Consider the following 19,500-nt stretch of genomic DNA (forward strand, 5'->3'; position numbering starts at 1 on the left):
TATGTTTAACAGGATATATTTTTAAATCATTTCTTAAGGTTTTTAATGCATGTATACATGAAAATTTATATTAAAAAATTAAAAAGGAAAGTCTTGTTTGTTTAGAGTAACTCTGAAGTGCACAAATATTGACAAAAGCTAACAAAAAATACAGCTCTGCTTTTTTTTTCTTTTAAATAAGTAGTGTTGCAGTTACTTAAGAGCTGGCAAATTAAAGCAATCCTCTGAGTTTTAGAGTTTCTCACAAAAAGGACAACGTTTTATTATATACATAGTTCTGATGTGCAAGTATGCAATCAATATGTACACTGACATTCCTAACTGTTTACATCATTCTAGAGTATTCACAGTAGAATCAAGCTTAAGGTTAGAAATGTGAAAAGGCCATACCAGTGAAAGAATGAAGATAAAAATCAAGATATGCCTTGGGAATTTTAGACATCTTCAACTACTTGTTAATAGATTTCAGATGACTAAGCTAGAATTTAATCTTGGAGCAGACTAAAAATATAGTTTTTTTTTTAAATAAACGGTAATGCAAAGTATGCTTTTAAATGGTTTCACAGATGGCAGTATTACCACAAGCATTATTAATCACTCTGATTTAAGCAATAGTACGGGCCAGAAAGAGCTTGCTTGCAGAGAAGCTGCTGCAACCATCCCCGTAACTTTAATGACTACATCTGCCATAGTTTTGCATGTTTATTTGCCTTCCCATAACTACTTTGTTCTTATAAAAAAGAAAACCAGTTTTCTTAACCCATACTACTTTATGTGGCCATATCCACTGCTCTTTGTTCATAAGAAGTGTAAAAGAGAATATATGCAGCTGAGGATTTCACAGATGATGCTGAGATCTCAGATACTTCATGGTCATCAAACTTAAACCAGCGCTGTTTTGAGGCGTTTTTGCAGTAGGCGGTGTAGTGCCCTCCATCCAACCCACCATAATGATTCTGTAAGTGGAAAAAGAGAAGAAGAAATTGATGGCTTTGAAAGCTTCCATTTCTTACCTGGTCAAGAAAAATGAAGTAGAATATGAGATTCTCAACTAAATACTGAGCATTCATTTTAGAACATAACTTCTTTTGGTCGCCGTGGTTGTAAATAAAGCCTTAGCAGAAAGATGAAGTAACTTGAAATGTGAATTACTTACTGATACTGAAAATAGATTGTATCTCTTCAAATTATTCTTTGGACCAATAACATACTGTGAAAGGTCAAGAGTTTCCAATGGGAAATCTACAGAGGTCTGAAGCTTTTGCTTCCATCTTCCATCATAGGAAAATCTAGAGAATTAAAAAGCATCATTAGAAGTCATTCACAAGCTATTTAAGAATGTTAAGCCATGTGTGAATTTTCCCTGTTTTCAACCCAGGTTTGATATCGACTAAAGATTAAACTGTCTCACAAACAGTTCATGCTCACACATGTGCTCCTGTAGAAGTGCTTTGTGAACTACAGCCCAGTAAAGACTCAGGTGGAAATACAGTTCTTGTATCAATGCAACTGGCAATACAACTGGAACTTTTTCTAATCAAAAATAGTAAACGACTGCATGAGAACAACCAATCTTCATCAAATCCTGGTCATTTCCTCCTAATTCATTTCCATTAACCATTACTTCACTTACCGTTTCAGGTGCACGAGAAGCACAGGTGGTAATTTCCAAATTTCTATTTTTTTCAAAGAATCCCTTCGAGTTTTGCAATGGCTACAGTAAAATCTGTTGTTATCGGTGAGCTTTTCCTCTTTGGAGAACAATCTAAGGCATTCCTTAAAGGAAGAGAACACACAAGTATGGATTGTGAAGGACGGGTGTTTAAGATAATGGAGTAAAAATGCTTATTTCCTATTTGCTTGTTAACTTGCAGCACCTTGCTTGTTATCTGCACACCATGTTTCACAAAGGTGAAGAAAATGGAGTTAAATCCACCTGTGGAAGTTTTACTGCTTGTATTAATCATCTGCCAGATCTTCATAGAATGCCTACAATATTTATATACATACTTTATTTATAATATGATCATTGTGGTCCTTTTTAACCCAGGCCATTCTATGATTTAAAGAAAAAAACCACAAAACGTTTATAGTGTGACCGACGAGCAAATCCTACATGTCTTTTCCGATGCTGTGCTTCCAATATTTCCATCCTGCTTGTGTTTTAAAATTCTTAAGATATGATCTATTTTTTTTTTAATTTAGAAGAATTAAACAGTAACAGACTCAGATCTGTTCACGTTTCAGGTTGGTGTAAGTTAAGCTGGAACACTGAAAACTGCTTTGATAAGAGGCTGAGCACAGAAATCACAGAAGGGCTGAAGTTGAAAGGGTCCTCTGGAGGCCATCAGGGCCACCTCCTGCTGGCTGTCCAGGACCACATCCCTGTCTGACAAAGGAGACTGCACAGCCTCTCTGGGCAGCGTCGTAACGAAGTCGAAGAGAAATGTTTTTGATGTTCATCTCTAGCATCACCTTACCTGCAGTGTGCATTTACTAGTGGATGCAAGTGGTAAGGACAAATACATGAAAGCCTCAAAGGTCCGGGACTTCTTGTGACACGTGAGACACTGCACTGTTGATTTGAACTGGCCTTGGAAGAGTGCCACAATAATGGATTCGTTGAGCTGTTTGTGCTTCTGCCAGGCTAGTTCTGCTGCTTTGAGGTCATCGAGATGATCATTGTTTTCTTCCTTGTATCTTTTCCTGTTGTCAGCCTGTATAACAGATGTTGGCATACCTTAGCCATATATTAATGTACATTAAAAAAAAGGAAGAACACTTAAATGACATTTAAATGTGTCAGGATAACCATCTGCCTGAGCTCTCTTCCACAGGTTTCTTCCACTGTTTCCATCAATATCTTACACTTCACAAAATTGAATTCTATAATCCCAAATACTTGTATTTCCATCTATACAACATTGCAATAACAGAAGCAGCAATATGTACCCACTGCAAACTAATGTAGATTTTAAACAACTTCTGTTTTGGGATTGATACTGTTTTCTTCCAAAAGTCACCTGCTAAACACCCATAACAGCAAGCCATGTTGGTAATGTAAAACTTGCCAGCCAGAGGGATGTCACAGAAATGGGACTTTGTCTCTGAAGAGCCACGGTGAGCTTAACCTGCATTTGTGTCAACTGTTTCAACCATACCCAAAAGGCACCTCCATGTGCACACAACTTAAATCCCATTATACTTTGTAAGATATTTTAATATTTATTTATTGTGCTCATTTAGCAGATGTATGACTTGTAACCTATATGGCTTACTTTATTGAGGTCTTCGTGCAAGCCGTCCATGAGAAAGAGAAGCAGCTCCTGGGAGTCTTGCTGGCTGTATCCTGCAAACTGGTCATTAATCTTCCCAATTGTAATTTTGAAGTCTTTTGGACTGATATATTTATACTGTCCTGTCCACAAAGCTTTCATTATTACTCCAAATTCTTCAGCCACTTCACCTTTATGCCCCAGGAAATTGGACCTATACAATTAAACAGTTCCAATAAAAACAAAAAAGCTGTTAGTCGGAGTTGAAATTTCTGCCTACTTTTATGCTATAATTTAAATATTCAACATTGGTCTGATAGAAGGTATTGCTATTCCCAGCTTGTTATGCCGATTGCTATGTAAGTGTACTACAATCAACAGAAAACAACTGAGGCTTATGTATGAATGCACTCAGCAGAATTTAGTTCAGACTGCCCAGTAAAGCCTATTCTGGCCCACGACTGAATTCTGAGAAATCTCTGGAAAAAATCTCCAGCCCTATTAACCTGACTTCACAATTGTTAATTGAAAAAAACACTTTTTATCCTTCAAGTGTAAATAAAAGGATGAGAATACGAGAGATTGTTACCTGTTAATATCATCTTGATACAAGTTTTTGTTAAAATACTCAGCTAGGTGAGGTGCGTTGCACAGACACTGTAATATGGAGTTCATATAGCAAGTGTTCCCTAGATTACGAAGTCCTGTAAGAGCTGGTCCCGATCCCCCAAACACAGGATTAAGGTTCCTAATCTGTGACGCAGAGAGTCTTGAAATTTCTGTTTTAGGGTAATAGGCTGGTCTGCAAAGAAGGATTTATTTTTTAGCAGTCTGAGAGTTGACAAAACCATGCACATAACCCACCAGAACCACCTGCCTCACAGGCAGCAAAACATCCGAGCGCAAGACGTCACCCAAATGACATCATTTAGGGTACTGAAGGCCAGTTAAATAAACAGTGACAAACCTACATACATTGGCCTGTAATCGGGCTGAGGTATGGGCTAAATCAGCATTAATTTATTTTAATTAATTATATAATTAAATTAACAGCTAATTCTTCACGTTTAAAAATTAAACACTCTCTTTCACAGACTGAAAATGCCAGGAGACTGGCATTTAATACATTAACACAAATACCAAGACCTAAAGAGCAACTGTCATCCAACGACACCATGACCCCTGAAATACATGTTAATCAAGCATTATGTTAACTCTCAAAACATATCTGCCCGTGCACTGAAGTCTACAAAGAAAAACTCTCCTGTATTCTTTCAAATCTACTTAGAACATTTAGAGTTCAGTGAGTTGAAAACAAAATATTCCTATTATGCTGGGATCCCATAAGTTGGGGGTGAAGGTTGTCAAACATACTTATTTTCACGATTGACTGCAGGAGTTACAGGAATTCTTTTCTTCTCTTCCTCCTGAATGGCTTGGGTTATGTCTGGGGATGAGTAGGAGCGTTTCAGTTTGGAGTGCTCTCGTTCCCGCTCAACAGCCACCTGTGGCTTGGGTTTGCGGGTTGGTGGGGTGGCTGGAGGGGTGGATGAGGGAGCCATTTCTGGTGGATACATCTGAACAGTGTTCGTTGGCGAGTGATAGTAACGAAAGGTTCCAGTGATTGGATCCAGAAACTTTGGGGGGGAAAGGAAAAGAGTTTTAAAACTAGGTTTATGAAGTACTGCAGGAACAATACATGAGTTTCTTAAACACTGAGACCTTAACAATAGCTACTGTCCTCAATACTTAGTGGATTAAATTTAGCGGAAGGTGCCACTTTCACCTACATGCATTTAAACAGCAACTCCTTAGTACTAGAATCAGCAGATGAGCTTCCCTGATTTCATTACAGAAAATTCAGAAAGAAGTCAGAAAATAACTGCGTGTGGAAATCAAAGAGGCAAAAATAAAGATGTGACTTAAAAATGTGACAACTGAAAGGCACTGGGAAATTGCACAAGGAGCTTGATTATGACATCAGAATAGAAAGTTACCTTTGCCCAACCGTCAGGCAGTCCTGGTATTACCCTCCCCATTTCTTCACTTCGTGCTCTGGTCAATGGCTCCCGCTGGGACTAATAAATACAACGGAAACGTAAGGCACGTACAGTTACCTACACAGAGCAGCAAGCTGCCTGTGACTTCCCTATGTAGTTGCACGATTGAATGCAAAACAGTTCAATAAGAAATCCTTCATTACAGCTGAAAACGCAACTCATTGTAGGACAAAAAAATGGCAACACAGTACTACTATTTCCTACCGCTCAACAGAGACAAAAGCCGTATGCTGACATGCTCCAGGAAAAAGAAAAGACAATTCAGCTTCGCAATATCCTGACTACTCCATTCCTCCCCTGGTTAAGCCACTTTGTTAGAAATATGTGCTTTTGTTAAACACACAGCAAAGATCTTTTCTTCCTTCCCAGCTAGTATGCAACAGAGTACGCATGAGATGACAAATGAGCGTGGAACACTTGTTAATGCCATCAGAAGCATATGAAAATTTCTCGTGAAAGTCTCACAATTTTTTTGCAGATGAATATGACAAAACAAAAGGAAGTCAAACAGCTATGAGCATAGCACAGTCTTTTCTTAAGATAATGACTTTGAAAATTAAAGTGAGGTAGAATTTATCATGAAATAATAATCACAAAGCATCTGCACTTGATTGTTTTTGGCTACATGAAACACAGTGTATTTACTTTAAGTCTTTCAGTATCTTGTTCAGAATCCTCTCTAAGGGGTCCTGGCTTTTGAGCTCCACTGTCTGGTTGTCCTTTAACCTCAGTTTGCTGTAAAAGATTTTGAGAGAAGGCTTTCAATTTTCATCTAGGCTGTCAGTAAAGAAGGCTGATAAAGCAAAATAGGGAAGAAGCAAATTTAAATTTTCTTTTCTCATTGCTGTTAAATGAAGTCCTTACAGCAGCTATCTACACATCACTTTCTGCATTGCTAGCTTACGTAGTGATTTTTTGGAATAGCCTTTGTAACTGAATGTTGTGTTACGTAAGACAGACTTACTATTCTCAAGAGCTCAGAAATTAAGTGTTCCACGTGCACCATTTTCTCCATTAAGATCTGTGGGGTTGTTACTTTCTTTTTAAATAAAGACTTTTTTCCTCACTTTTGTTTGTACTTTTCACTGTGATAAAGCTTCTCCATCAACAAGACAATGTGTAAATCCAAGATTATGAATTTATCATGGACAGTCATTTCAGGATTATGTGAAGTTGCCCTGTCAATCAAACAAAAGTTCAAGAACGACTGTGCTAAGGTTGTCTAGGAAGTTTTGGCTCCTTTGATCATTTCCATTTCACAAGCAATTGCTAAGGGAGAAAGGAATACCTTAGTGCATCTTCTTGAGAAATGTTTTTGAAGTCATCAGTTTCAGTACCCTAACTTCATAAATGGTTCCTGGTGAGCAATCGGACCATTCTTTCACAATCAAAATGAAATTCTGCAAATTTTTCATGAATTGGAGGGAAGAAGAAAACACAACCCCCAGAGAGCTGGAACAGGGCTGTTCTCAGCAAAAATAACAGACTGGTGCTTACTTCACTTCCAATACTAGCCAACAAAATCTTGTTACATCACTGTTCATGCAGCTGGGGGGGCACTACAGAGTTTGTTATGGTAATGTGATTCTGTCCTAAGAATTTGTTACTACAGTACAGTGTATGTTACTAGAGTGGTGTGAGAGAAAATGCTGCCATGGCTCTGTAGTCGAAATAGAGGATGGCAGACTGTGAACCATCCATTCTACCTTCGTGATGTAATTTTTATGATCTTACGGGGAATCCACGCTGCCCACCTACAAGGAAGAACTGAGCCAGTTTAAGCTTATTTGACTCTTGGTTTCAGCGTTCTCCTATATGTTTATGTAAAAACAGCAGGCCTAAATGAGATTCCAATACTGTATATATTTAAAATCCACACTGATGCTATCTCACTTCAGAAGGCACTGAAATCATCCCAAGCATTCCACGCCCCGCTTTTCACTGACCTTATTTGGAGATACATCACCCAGTACACGTCTCTGCGTATCCGGTGTTCGAGTTCCCTTTTCTCTTTTTTCTATAGATATTTTGTCAGTCTCAACCTTTTTTGCATCAATGCTTTCTGGTTCATTTTTATTTTGCTTTTTTGCTTCTATTGCTTCTTTGCGTGCTTTTTCTTTTTCCTTCTCCTCCTGTTCTCTTTTTATCTGCTCGTCTCTCTCCTTCTGTTCCCTCTCCTCCTTGGATTGCTGTAGCTTTTCTTTGTGTTCCTTTTCTCTCTGTTCTTCCTTTGCCTTTTGCTCCTGTTCTTCCTTTTCTCGCTTGATTCTCTCTTTTTGTTCTTCCTTCTGCCTCTCCCGCAGTTCTTTTTCTCGTCTGTTTTTCTCCATCAGAGCAGCAGTTTCTGCATGCACACGGCTTTTTTCTTCTTCTGTCAGAACACTCTTAGCATCAAGTAATGGCTTTGTGGACCGGTCCGGAACCACGCGGCCCTTCTCAATAGGTTGGCTGTCACTGAGCGTACTTTCAGATTTTGATTTATTATCATCAGGTATCTTTATTGAAGGCTTTTTAGAACGATCAACCTATAACAGAAAGCACAGGAGAACAATTCACTACAGCTACCGGTGCTCTCTTGGCTGGACTTCTAAGTCAGATGTATAAAAGAATGAAGAGCATATAAAGTTGATTTCTGCCAGACAGAGAATCAACCTTCAATTTCAGTAGATCTGGTAATTCAGATGCTCGTTATAAAATCAGGTATTCATTTAACTTCCAGATGTGAGGTAAGAGTCAACAAGCCCTACAGAACCATAAGCACAGCATTAAGCATACATTACTGCAACTCAGGTCTTTATTCTTGAGCTTTCGAAGGTGATCATTTTAGGGCAATCAGGCAGCCTAATTTGGGCATGGCTTTCTCAATCACATGCTCTGTTACCTAATTAGGGCAGGTGTGCCTGATGTAAGAGGTATTTAAGACTGACTTCTGCTCAGACCTAGAAGAGGGTACTGTCTAAATGCCAGAACTTCTGAAAGTACAAAGGCTAGTCTAGTGCAAGCAAGAAAATAAAGTTTTTGTTAACTGAAATATATGTTAAAGGAATTATCTAAAAAAGGCAAAGAGTTTGGTATTTTTAGCCTTATCTCCCAAAGAAAACAAATTATTTTAGCGCAACAACTCTACAAAGGTGTCTTTAGAAAGTTTCACACTACCCATGAGAGGAAGAAAGAAGTCCCCGTGTTTTCAGCACTAGACAAGGAGTGACAAACCACCTAAATGTTTTGCTGTTTGAAGGAAGATATGGTGCCTGGAAAGGAGAGCTTTGGAGTAGCCAAGGTAAGACATTGTTTAATTGCCCTTCCTGCTTCATCATCTGTATGTTTTGATTAGAAAACCTCCTTAAGGAATTCTTGAATTAATGAGCGGTTGCTGACCTCTATTTTCTGCTGTGCTTGTATAGAAATCCTCAGCAAAAACTCTATGATTGCATCAAGTATATTCATCTTCATAAAGTTCTATGGATTATTTATGATGGCTTCACAGAATTCTAATTATCTCTATGCCTATGTTCTTGTTTACAAGGCTTAAACAAATACCAAGAACCTCTCTCTGGGGATTTAGGCTTCTGCATATGATAGATTAACCTTGTACCAAATTTGAAAGAAAGGAGCACAACTTACCTCAGGGATACTTCTTGTTATCGATGCTGGATTAACTACAAATGAGCTGTCAGGTTTTGGAACAGCAGCACCTTCCACACTTGGTCTGTTCAGTGATTTTAGCCTCTCTTCCAAATTAGCTCCAGTTTCTTCATTTTCAACCACTTCTGTTGGAGAAGGCTTTATAGGGGCAACAGGTGGAGCAGGAGCTGGCTCTTCTAGAGATGGATACGTAAAATCCACTGGGATAGAAGGGAGAAAAAACGTGAGATGGCTCTTACAACAACAAAGTAACCCTCAAGTTCCACCAGACCCTCAAGTTTAGATTTAGAGATGTAGCCCCAAACAAGGCCATCTCAAACACAATTAAATGATGTTGCGTACATTAGTTACAGACATCTTTATACTTACAAGACACGGTTACTGCTTCACTCTTGCCATGTTGGGGTGGAGTTACTTTAGCATTTGTTGTGTACTGGGGAAAGCAAAGGAGCCAGTTTTCATAGCCTCCTTCTAGAACCAAAGGTTCATTCTGCAGTATAGTTTTGCTTTCCCACTGTAAGAAAAAAGAGCCTGAAATTAAATGATTTGAACACAGTGTGGAAGCAATCTTAACCATGTTACTGAAATTTTTCTTTTTAGACATTAAATTAAGAAGTTACTTTTGATCTTTTTAGGTAAGAATTAAGCTGGATGTAAAGCCACTTTGGGGAACAGAGTCTGGAGAGCTTCCAGCATTGAAGTTTCTGTCTCTACATACAACAGGCCCAAATTTTTCCAACACAGACCCACTTACTACTTTTTCAAGTGACAATCCTCTGTGCAGAAAAATATTTTTATTACAACATTTACTTCAGCATTTTATCTAACAAGTTTGCTCAGTGATTAGGAGCACTGGTAAGCATCATGTTAACTTCCTTCGGAGTTCAGGCTTCAGCTTGGCCTCCTCCTGAGGTCCTTAAATATTAGAACATGAATAAGGCACAGAGGCTTAGGAACTATCCTGTAAAGCAGTAAACAGGGAGAACTGCCTGAACTATATTTGTACTTAAAGTTTACCAGCTAACTGTTGGGGAGTTGAATCATTCTGCTCTTTGCCTGTTTAAGGAATTAGTTCTACTACTACAGCATAAGCAGGGGGAAGTAAAGCCTCAGTCTCTACTTCTGCTATCAAAATAAGCAGTCTTTGAAAACTGAACCAGGATGTTTACCGAGAATGTCATTGTCATCCATATACTTTGGAATTATAGGTGATTTAAGACTGCCTTATTTATTGAGATGAAATAATATAAAATATGAAACTTAACCTTAAAAAGTGCATCTTTCAGACTCCGAAGAGTTGTTCCTATATTTAAGTCTTCTGCAGAACTAAACCAGTCCAGCAGTACAACATAATCAAAGTGTCCTCTCTTCTTCCATGGATCTTTAGAATCCTCTGGGAGTCTAGCTTCAATCCAACTAGCAGTAACTCTGAAATGTATCAATATGCATTTAAATGACAGATGTACAAGCAACACTTCGTCCAACACTATGAAGAACCATATACATTTATGTGTTTGGATAAAATATATGTTCTCTGGATTTAAGTTGGAACATGCAAGAACAGAGTCTGGATATATTTCAACAATTTGTGTGTATCAGGGACTCTGAAAGTGAAGTGTATGAGCTGTAAAGGCATATGATCTTTCTAATGCAGAGTTAGGTTTTTGTTTTTAAGAGAAAGCAAGAAACACTAATTCAGAGAAATTAAATGTTTCATTATCATTTAACATTATTCCATACCCAGGACTGATAGCTTCTTCTGGAACGCTGACAGATCTTGGAATACAGGATTCTTGGTAGTCCTTCAAGCTTCGAGTATCCATTATAATCAATTCAATGGTTTTGTCTGTCATCATTGCAAACAACTTCTCAGCTGTCACTGCTCCTTGAAATACAAAAGCTGTTAGATGCTACAAGCTACAATGTAAATGGAGATAGCTATCATCACTTCTGGAGTAAGCAAGACTGTAAACAGATGACACAGAACAGAAAAGCGTACAGAATACATTAATACACGTTCTTCCCACAAAGCCATGGAGCTGAGACACTGCAGAGCAGACTGATTCTTTTGCTCCCACTGCTGTAGTGATTAACAGCTAACCTGCTGAACTTGACAATATTGCATGCTTGGTGATAAATGAGTTTAATTTGTCACGGTCTCATTTAACATAAGCTATATAGGCAAGCACTCATGAGCTATATACTGCAGATGTTCTCTAGAGTTCCCAGCTGAAGAGGAACATTTTCACATTTATTACAAGAAAAAAAAACAGGACTGGGACGGGCAGGGGAAATTTCTTATTTAACTGAAACAGCTGACATGCTTCAGCCTTGCCTGGATTATTTTCTTATTAGTTGAAAAGATATTTTTTGTTGTTTATAAATTCAGTTATTAAAAAACCAAACAAAAAAACCTCAGGTCAACTTTCAAAGTTCAAGAAAAGTAATGAAGATCTAAATACAGAGCTTTATCACTAAGCTGCTATTACTGAAATACAGGATAGCAAAATTTTATCCAAATATTCTGACATTGAAATAACTTTAAAGAACTGCGGCAGCAGAAGCGATAGGTGCATCAGCGTATGGAGACTTTTTTCACACCTGTGTAAACATTATCTCTTACCACTAAAACTCTCAGCCTGATCCTTTCTTTCCAGTGAATGCTTCGTCTCGCCATTAATCTGTGTTGTAAGGAGAGGGGGAAAAAAAAACATTAAGTTAAATGAAGATCTAATACTCAGAACCGAGGTGGCCAGCAGACACTGACTCTCATACAACTGGAGGGAAACAGGTCAAACTATGCCTGAGGAGGAAGTTTAGCAAAAGGAAGCTTCTTTCAAAGTTTCTCTTAAGCAAGACTTCAAGGTTGGTAGGACTCAACCTTCTGAGTTTTCTTTGGAAAGGTAGTGGGGAGCATAAATTAATTACACAAAAACAACCCACAACAAAACAATGTGGTATGATTCTGAGCTGGAGATAGGTAATAAATATCAAACAGTAGATTAAAACTACAACTGAACTAGAGAATTTGCAGAAATCTTTAATTACCCTTTGGCTTTTTCCTTTGCAATCTACTGTACTTTCTGATGAGGTTTTGGCTGAACTCTTTCCATCATCTTTTGGTTCTTGCTTTTTCTGCAGTTCCTGTCTGTCCCTCTCTTCAAGTTTTTTCCGTACTTCAGCTTCCTCATATCTGTGGAAACAAAAGTGTTGGTTTTTTTTTCCCCCCTCTCCAGTATCACATGATAAGCTGGCCTTAGTTAATTACTACAGCAATAGCAAGTCCTGGGGTGGATGGGTGAAAAACTCCCCAACACCCACTCCTTGCAACAAACTCCCATTTCCCTCCATGACTGTCTGTATTGTTTCTCCTGCTCTTGGTATGATTTTCTTCTCCTATTCCACAGCCATTACTCTTCAGGCTTACAATTTTTTTTCTTTAAAGCCATTGTCACTAGTTGCAATAGGCTCTTCATTTCATAGAAGCAGGAGTACAAACTGGTCACTTGCAGGTAAGCTTCTATATACTGTAACAGTCATCCGAGGTATTTTCTGTGGTTTTGCAACAGTGCAGATAATAGAAAGTTATTTCAGTTCTCTGAACTTCCTTTTTTGGAGAAGTTGGATCAGAGCTACCTGTACGGCAGCAGTCATCTTCAGGGTGTAAGTTGTTACAATTCTGTTATGCCCTTACCAGTTTTCCTGCCGTCTATTTCAAATTCTGAGACTATAGTGGCATCTATGCAAAAATCACATGCAATTTTTTTTTGTGGACTTAAGTCTTGCATATAGGTGTTCCTCTCAGCCACTTGCCTTTGTAAGGACAATCACAGAACTGTAAACCAGTGGCCTCCGTCCTACAGCTTTTAGATCAACTTAATGCTTTTACAGTCACAATGCTGTTGAAGACCATTCTATCATATTTAATACAATTGAGATGATGAGGGTTACTAGTGTTCCACCAAACAAAAAGTGTTTGGAACCAACAATGTTGATGACTGAGCCAAACAGTAAGGCTTGAGAATTGAATTGTATTAATAACTGCTCATTCTAATTAGATGTTGACTAATAAGGATTCAAATGACAACTACTATACTTTATTTCATACTAAGCACTCTGTAAATAAACTAGATCATGACATCAAATTCTGCCTCAAACCCTGCTCTACTAATTGGCCACTAATAGGAAGTAGGCTGCAAGCCTGATTTTATTTCTTAAACAGACTTCCAATCTACAATGACTTTGCCAAATCAAGAACAGAGCTTGTTGTTCTTGGAAGCTAATGGAACTAAAGCATATTTAAAGTTTTCACTGAGTTCAGTCAATATGGTATATTTACCAGTCAGCTTTCCATGTATGCCCTGACATGCCTCTGAAGTACACAGTGGCTCATTCATAGAAGTAATTCTAAGACTACACAATGTGTCAGCAGCTCCCCTTTGAGTTGACTACTAACAGTTAAATTATTTGCTGGCCTATGGGCTGGAAGAGAAATTATACAAATAATTCTTATGGTTCTGTGTAGCTGCAAAGTGGTTTCATGTTCCATCTATCCTCCCTTTAAACAAACACACATTTTAGTCACTGTAATTGGAAGTTATTCACTGTGTCAACTTTCAAAACTCAATTTCATAAAAAGCTACAAATTACAATTTAGAATTTATTGTGTAGTGTTTTTTTTATAACTTTATCAGAGTCAACTCTTTCAGTGAATTTGTAGCTTATGCTGAATTGCAAGGCCTAATGAAAAATAGGGAATAGTTGAAGATTGTTTCAAATATAATATCATCAGACATCTTTGGCAAGTCCTTTTTTTAATATACATGTAGCTACACTCTTATTTAATCATTCTCTTAAGCTGACTTTTTACATTATGCCCTTCAAAAGGCATAGGATGGGTAAGCTTTCACAATAATGTGCGTGTGTGGGGGAGGGGAACATGCCTGACTGATGGGACAGAGTATAAGAGGTGGAGAAGGGGCAAAGACAGCCAGCAGCTGAGGATATGAATAGCAAATATGGCTGGAAGCACAACAAACTACTACCACATAGGATTAAGTCCATCTTACAACATACTGTCAATTTCATGGCTTACAGCACAAAGGCTTAGAACTGAGAAGTGTAGGGGAGCTACAAGAAGCCCCTTAGCACCAGCCCAGTTACATAGTGGTAAACCTGCCTTTCCGTAGATGTTTATGGAAATGGGAGAGGTAAAGAAAATGTGTAGCAACTAGCCAAAGAATTGGGGAACAAAAAAGTCATTGGAAATGTCTTGTTAGTACAAACCAAGCCATATTAGGAGGGCTTTAAACATACCTAAATACCAGTAACACTCATCAGTGTATTTGGTCCCAGATGACTGACGAAAAGGGTGAGGAGGAGGAAAAGGCTCTTGATCTGTCCTAGTATACATACAGTTTATCTTATGGTTTCTTTTTGAGTTGTTAAACAAAACTAGGAAATGCTATCAATAAATCATAGTCACCAAGAATTATAACATAACACAGACAGTGGCAAGTTATTGGAATACACAATGACAAAAAAAAAAATCTGTAAAAGCACACTATTGTAGCTAAATTATTTAAGCTGTCAGTAATTTCAGGTATCTAGGTGATACTGCAAGCACAATCCCCTACTACTATATTGCAGTGAAAGCCTGAAACTGCACGCATAGGCTTCATGTTTATTGAACAGTATCATCTGCTGTATTCACATACCTGAGTTTAAGGCTGTCTGACAGTCTTTCAGCTTCTTCAATAGCTTTTTTTAAGTTTGTAGGCCCAAGAATGGAATGGAAATAATCCTAGAATTACAAGCATCAGCCCACATATTAACAGTACAGCTTAATGATGCCTACTTCTGTGTATATCAAGAATAGCTAATCTACAGAAATACTGTATTATAAGGATGATAATGCAACAAAAGGTACTGTTTGAGTCAAATATTTTCCCCTCAAACATGAGTTTGTCATTAAAATTGTTCCATAGCACTAATACCAACAGGGCAGTTCTGCTCAGTAAAAGATGATTCTAGTTGCAGAAGTAAAAGCAAAAATGCACGTTCATGTGTTTTTGGTGAAGGAGGCTTGAAATGAATAAAAGAAACACACTCCACAATCCCCAAACTCCTTGGTATTGTCCCAAAGGATCTTGGAATGGAAAAGATGAGAGGATTAGCTTTCCATGCAAAATATTCACGCACCTATTTATGTATCTTATGTGTCATTGATAAGAGTAAACTATAAAAGCAATTAAGAAAAAAACCTGTCAAAAATAGGAAGGAGAAATGTCAGTGCATGTGAGGCAATTTATGTAATATCAGTGTAATCCTTTGAAGGGTATTAATATAACTTTCTGTACTTCTAGCACTTTCACTAGTGCAGAAAAGGTTAGTCAGAAGGTTTTCATACCTGTTGCTGCTTAAAATCAGGTCTCTTTTTAATAAAATTATAAACAGCCACATATTTCATGTACAGGATATAAGCTTTCTCTTCATCTCGGTCCAATCTGCATTCTTCTGCGGCTTTGAAAATCTTAAGGGCACTCTGCACATAACTGCAATCAAAGAAGAGGTGTAAAGCACACGATTGTTGGCTTGTCCCCAGGCACCTTTTAATTGCAAGATACTATTTTAAGTGTTCACAGCCTCTGCCCACGTATTGTTTGGTTTTTACCATCATAATACAAAGCCTTCACTAAACATGAATTAGAATCGTGCTCCTCCAAGTTGTTTCTCTTTGCTAGTTTGTTCACCAGCCTCATTTAAAGTCTTCTGTGTTGGAAGAGCATGCTGTGATGTGGGAAAAAGTACTTTAAAAAACACTTTGCTGAATACATAAGGAAACAATCTAACTTGCATAGGTATCAAAATTCTATTTACTATGTGCCTCTGAGAGATGTATTTTGTATAGTTAATTCCAAATCACTTAGAAAATAGATACCTCTTTGTACTATTGGTCTTTTCATGCTTTATTTCTGTCTTCTGGTTGAGATCTTTCAATGAAGTACACAGATACAGCTCCTTAGGTACAGATGCCACAGCAGGCATGTTAATGTTGTTATTTATCTCCCTTCTAGGATGGTACAACTTCTTACAAGCTTCTACCAGTAGTTTTCTAGGGGGGGAAAAAAAAAAGCCCAATTATACTTCAGTATTTTAATACAGTTACTATAGTGACCTGTTTGTGGTTATTGCCTAATCTAGCTCATGTTACGTGAATCAACAGGAATATAAAACAATCTAGAACTCACATAGTTAAAGTGTAAATTATAATTAATAATTCTAAATGTAAATTAAGCACAGGTAATCACTTGCAGCTCCAGTGGTTGACCTGGTCCACTACAACCTGGTGACATGTTACTCTAATACTACAGTGCTGTGTCATGGCTTTATGGTTTTTGGTTATCGGTATTCCACATCATAACATCATGCAGTGTACTGGGAGTTAAAGAGCAAATGCTCTAGTTCCACATACTTGTCCAGAAGAGAAGAACTATGTTCCCCAGAAGATGGACCAGCCCACAAACCATTGACATGCTGGCACCTATGTCTTTGGCATTTAATCTACATTACTGCTTTAAAACCAGAATTTCTTACAGAAATATGCTGCTATTTAAACAAACAAACAAAATCAGATGTTTACTCTGAGCAATCATTTGTAGCACAGAGCATGAGTGAGAAACAATTCAAGGAGCGAAAGAAGAAAAAAAAAATGCTAAGAATCATAAAATCACAGAACAGCTTGGGTGGGAAGGGACCGTACAGCCCCCCCAGCCCCAATCTCTGCCATGGGCTGTGGGCCTCCTAGCCCAGGCTGCCCAGGGCCCACCCAGCCTGGCCTTGGGCGCCTCCAGGGATGGGGCACCCACAGCCCTGGGCAGCCCATGCACGGGCCTCACCGCCCTCTGAGTAAGGAGCTTCTTCCTCGCATCTAATCTCAGTCTCCCCTCTTTTAGTTTAAAGCCGTTCCCCCTTGTCTTGTCGTTACCAGCCCATAAAAAGTTGCTCCCCCTCCTGCTTGTAAGTGCCCTTCAGGCACTGGAAGGCTGCAGTGAGGTCTCCCTGGAGCATTCTCCCCTCCAGGCTGAAGGAGCCCAGCTCCTTTCTGCACTCAAACCTTCCTTGCCAAAAGGGGAATAACGTTTAAATTGCAACTATTTAAATGTTAATCATTCATAACAGTCCTCTTTTATCTATTGTATGTATTATTCATGCAAGACTGGCTGAATAGGTAACAGTATAAATTAATCCTCCTCAATTGATAGAATTATTTGAAACAACACTAGGTAACTTGTCAAGAATACAAGCAGAAGAATAAGGAAAACAAGGAGGAAGGAAATGCTGATTTAAGAATGTTCAAAGTCATATATCCAGTAAGTTTATTCAACTATAAAGCCAGTAAATATATTTTCAGAAACCATCTTACCTATCTGTACCATAAAAATTTGTGCTACAGACTCATCGTATGAGTAGCCTAACACCAACCCCTGCACACAGATGCTCTACCAATGGCAAGGGAACTCATTATGCCTTGGTAAGACACACGAAGGTTAGAGCAGACTGAAGTCTGCTTGAAACATCTTGGCCATGCTGTAGTTGTTGAACTCCCAGGTACAGCTGTCTTTCTGTGGCCTCTGGGAAGTACTCCCAAGCAGTGGTTACACACTTAGGCAGAGTTGGCCAGAAGAGACTGTTATATCTTCTTATCTGACGTTCTGTGTGTAGCAGTCACAGAATCACAGAACTGCAGGGGCTGGGAGGGACTTCAAGAGATCATGGAGTCCAACCCTCTGCTAAAGCAGGTTCCCTACAACGGGTTGCACAGGTCAGTGTCCAGATAGGGCTTGAATATCTCCATAGAAGGAGACCCTGCCACCTCTCTGGGCAACTACTCCAGTGCTCCATCACCTATACTGTAAAGAAGTTCTGCACATTTGTATGGAACTCCCTGTGTTCAAGTTTTAGGCCACTACTCCTTCTCCTATCACTACAAACCACCAAGAAAAGCCTGGCTGCATCCATTTGCCTCCCACCTCCCTTTAGGTACGCATAAACATTAATCAGATCCTCCCCTTAGTCCTCTCTTCTTCAGGCTGAACAGACCCAGGTCTCTCAGCCTTTCCTCACACGCAGATGCTCCAGGCCCTCAATCATCTTTGTGTCCCTCTGCTGGACTCCTTCCAGGAGATCCCTGTCTTTTTTCAACTGGGGAGCCCAGAACTGGACACAGTCCATTAAGTCACACGCAGACAGCCTAACTCCAATCTTTGCATATGCTATAGCGTAAGCTATTTTAGCCCTTGGGGATGGCAGGGGAAGAGGATGGGCCTTCCCATGGCACACAGCCCTCACCAGGTAGGTAACACAGTGTTTAGACACAGATGCTGCTCATGCTAAATTTCCAATTACATAGCATTTGTCCAAACCTAGAACATTTGTCAAAAATCCTTCCTTAGGAGACTGCATTCCACATAATTCTAGGAAGTAAATCATAAAATCCTCAAATACTAATTTTAGCACATAAAATGAGGAATTCATCCTATACCCCATGCATCTTCCCTACCCTATATGACGTGCCTTATGCTTAGCTTTAACTTTCAGGAGGTCTTTAGTTGCCAAAACAAAGCAGAAAACCAATCAGAAGTTCTACATTCAGTAGAAACGAAACAAAACACATCCAACTGCTAACTAAAGGACCTTCCCAATCTAAACACATTTTTTGTCTAAAGCAAAGACGTACTTGTTTTTTCAAATAATCTTGCAGACTTACAAGGAAAGGCTTCACTTGTGCTAAGATCTTAGCGCAGCATGTCTAATCCTACCTTCAAAACACGTATTTAACTGGCAGCCTTGAACTGCAAATAGACTTTTTCTTTGAAGCTCTAAGTCCTTTCTAAATATATCTTCAACGTTTGCTGTTATGTAATTGGTATTTTCTTAATCTTAAGTGGCAAAATTTGGCTGAGTTCTGTCAGAATATAACTAAATAAATCTTCTGAAAAAGATGTGAACTTCACATTACTGTGTATGAGGAAAAAACAAGACTATGTGGAAGATGAGAGCCACTGAATGCAAGGCAGAAGATGCCTGCACAATTTCCAGCGTTGCTGACACGCATTGATAATGCAGCTGTTCTGGAACCTCATTTCTACAAATGCAGAATGAATGGATGAAGATAAATCTGAGCTCTGGCTGAGAACAAAAACTGACTTTCTGTACTTTCCCACTCTTATTAACTAGAGTTAAAACTAAAGGTTTTTAAGTTGCCAAACACAATACTAAACTTATCTGAACTTATACCTTATCTGGAGAAACTTGTACACCTTTTTCAGATGAGCAGCTCCCCACGGCAGCTGATGAATGAGGTATTACTCTTTGACCTTCCAAAGCACTGTAACTCATCCATCGTGCTGCAGTAAAATGAGTTTAGGATGGATTAGAAATAATACTTTCGGGGAGGGCAGGGGAGGAGGGAATCAAGTTCTCAACAGGCTACTTAATGGAATTACATGCAGCATGCA

At 38.7% G+C, this 19,500-nt stretch overlaps 1 protein-coding gene across 11 annotated transcripts in view; it reads right to left on the reverse strand.

Annotated features, from left to right (window-relative positions):
* USP8 (ubiquitin specific peptidase 8) overlaps positions 1-19,500 on the reverse strand; it is a 25,520-nt gene continuing 6,020 nt past the window's right edge. For 3 of the 11 annotated variants that reach the window (XM_046899131.1, XM_040706756.2, XM_046899130.1), the window contains exons 2-21: positions 19,280-19,389; positions 15,921-16,094; positions 15,390-15,534; positions 14,698-14,783; positions 12,029-12,173; positions 11,604-11,661; positions 10,721-10,865; positions 10,246-10,408; positions 9,350-9,494; positions 8,960-9,180; positions 7,282-7,860; positions 5,981-6,070; positions 5,273-5,353; positions 4,650-4,912; positions 3,865-4,077; positions 3,279-3,489; positions 2,481-2,717; positions 1,634-1,776; positions 1,157-1,289; positions 1-956 (exon numbers count right to left, since the gene is read on the reverse strand). In XM_046899131.1, the coding sequence (XP_046755087.1) occupies positions 771-956; positions 1,157-1,289; positions 1,634-1,776; positions 2,481-2,717; positions 3,279-3,489; positions 3,865-4,077; positions 4,650-4,912; positions 5,273-5,353; positions 5,981-6,070; positions 7,282-7,860; positions 8,960-9,180; positions 9,350-9,494; positions 10,246-10,408; positions 10,721-10,865; positions 11,604-11,661; positions 12,029-12,173; positions 14,698-14,783; positions 15,390-15,534; positions 15,921-16,027 (3,351 nt within the window). In that variant the 5' untranslated portion in view covers positions 16,028-16,094; positions 19,280-19,389 and the 3' untranslated portion in view covers positions 1-770. The remainder of the gene's footprint in view (positions 957-1,156; positions 1,290-1,633; positions 1,777-2,480; positions 2,718-3,278; positions 3,490-3,864; positions 4,078-4,649; positions 4,913-5,272; positions 5,354-5,980; positions 6,071-7,281; positions 7,861-8,959; positions 9,181-9,349; positions 9,495-10,245; positions 10,409-10,720; positions 10,866-11,603; positions 11,662-12,028; positions 12,174-14,697; positions 14,784-15,389; positions 15,535-15,920; positions 16,095-19,279; positions 19,390-19,500) is intronic. The other 8 variants (XM_040706757.2, XM_015292017.4, XM_040706761.2 and 5 more) reach the window with 6 other exon arrangements.

Source organism: Gallus gallus, chromosome 10 (assembly GCF_016699485.2).
Source record: "Gallus gallus isolate bGalGal1 chromosome 10, bGalGal1.mat.broiler.GRCg7b, whole genome shotgun sequence".
NCBI classification, from domain to species: domain Eukaryota; kingdom Metazoa; phylum Chordata; class Aves; order Galliformes; family Phasianidae; genus Gallus; species Gallus gallus.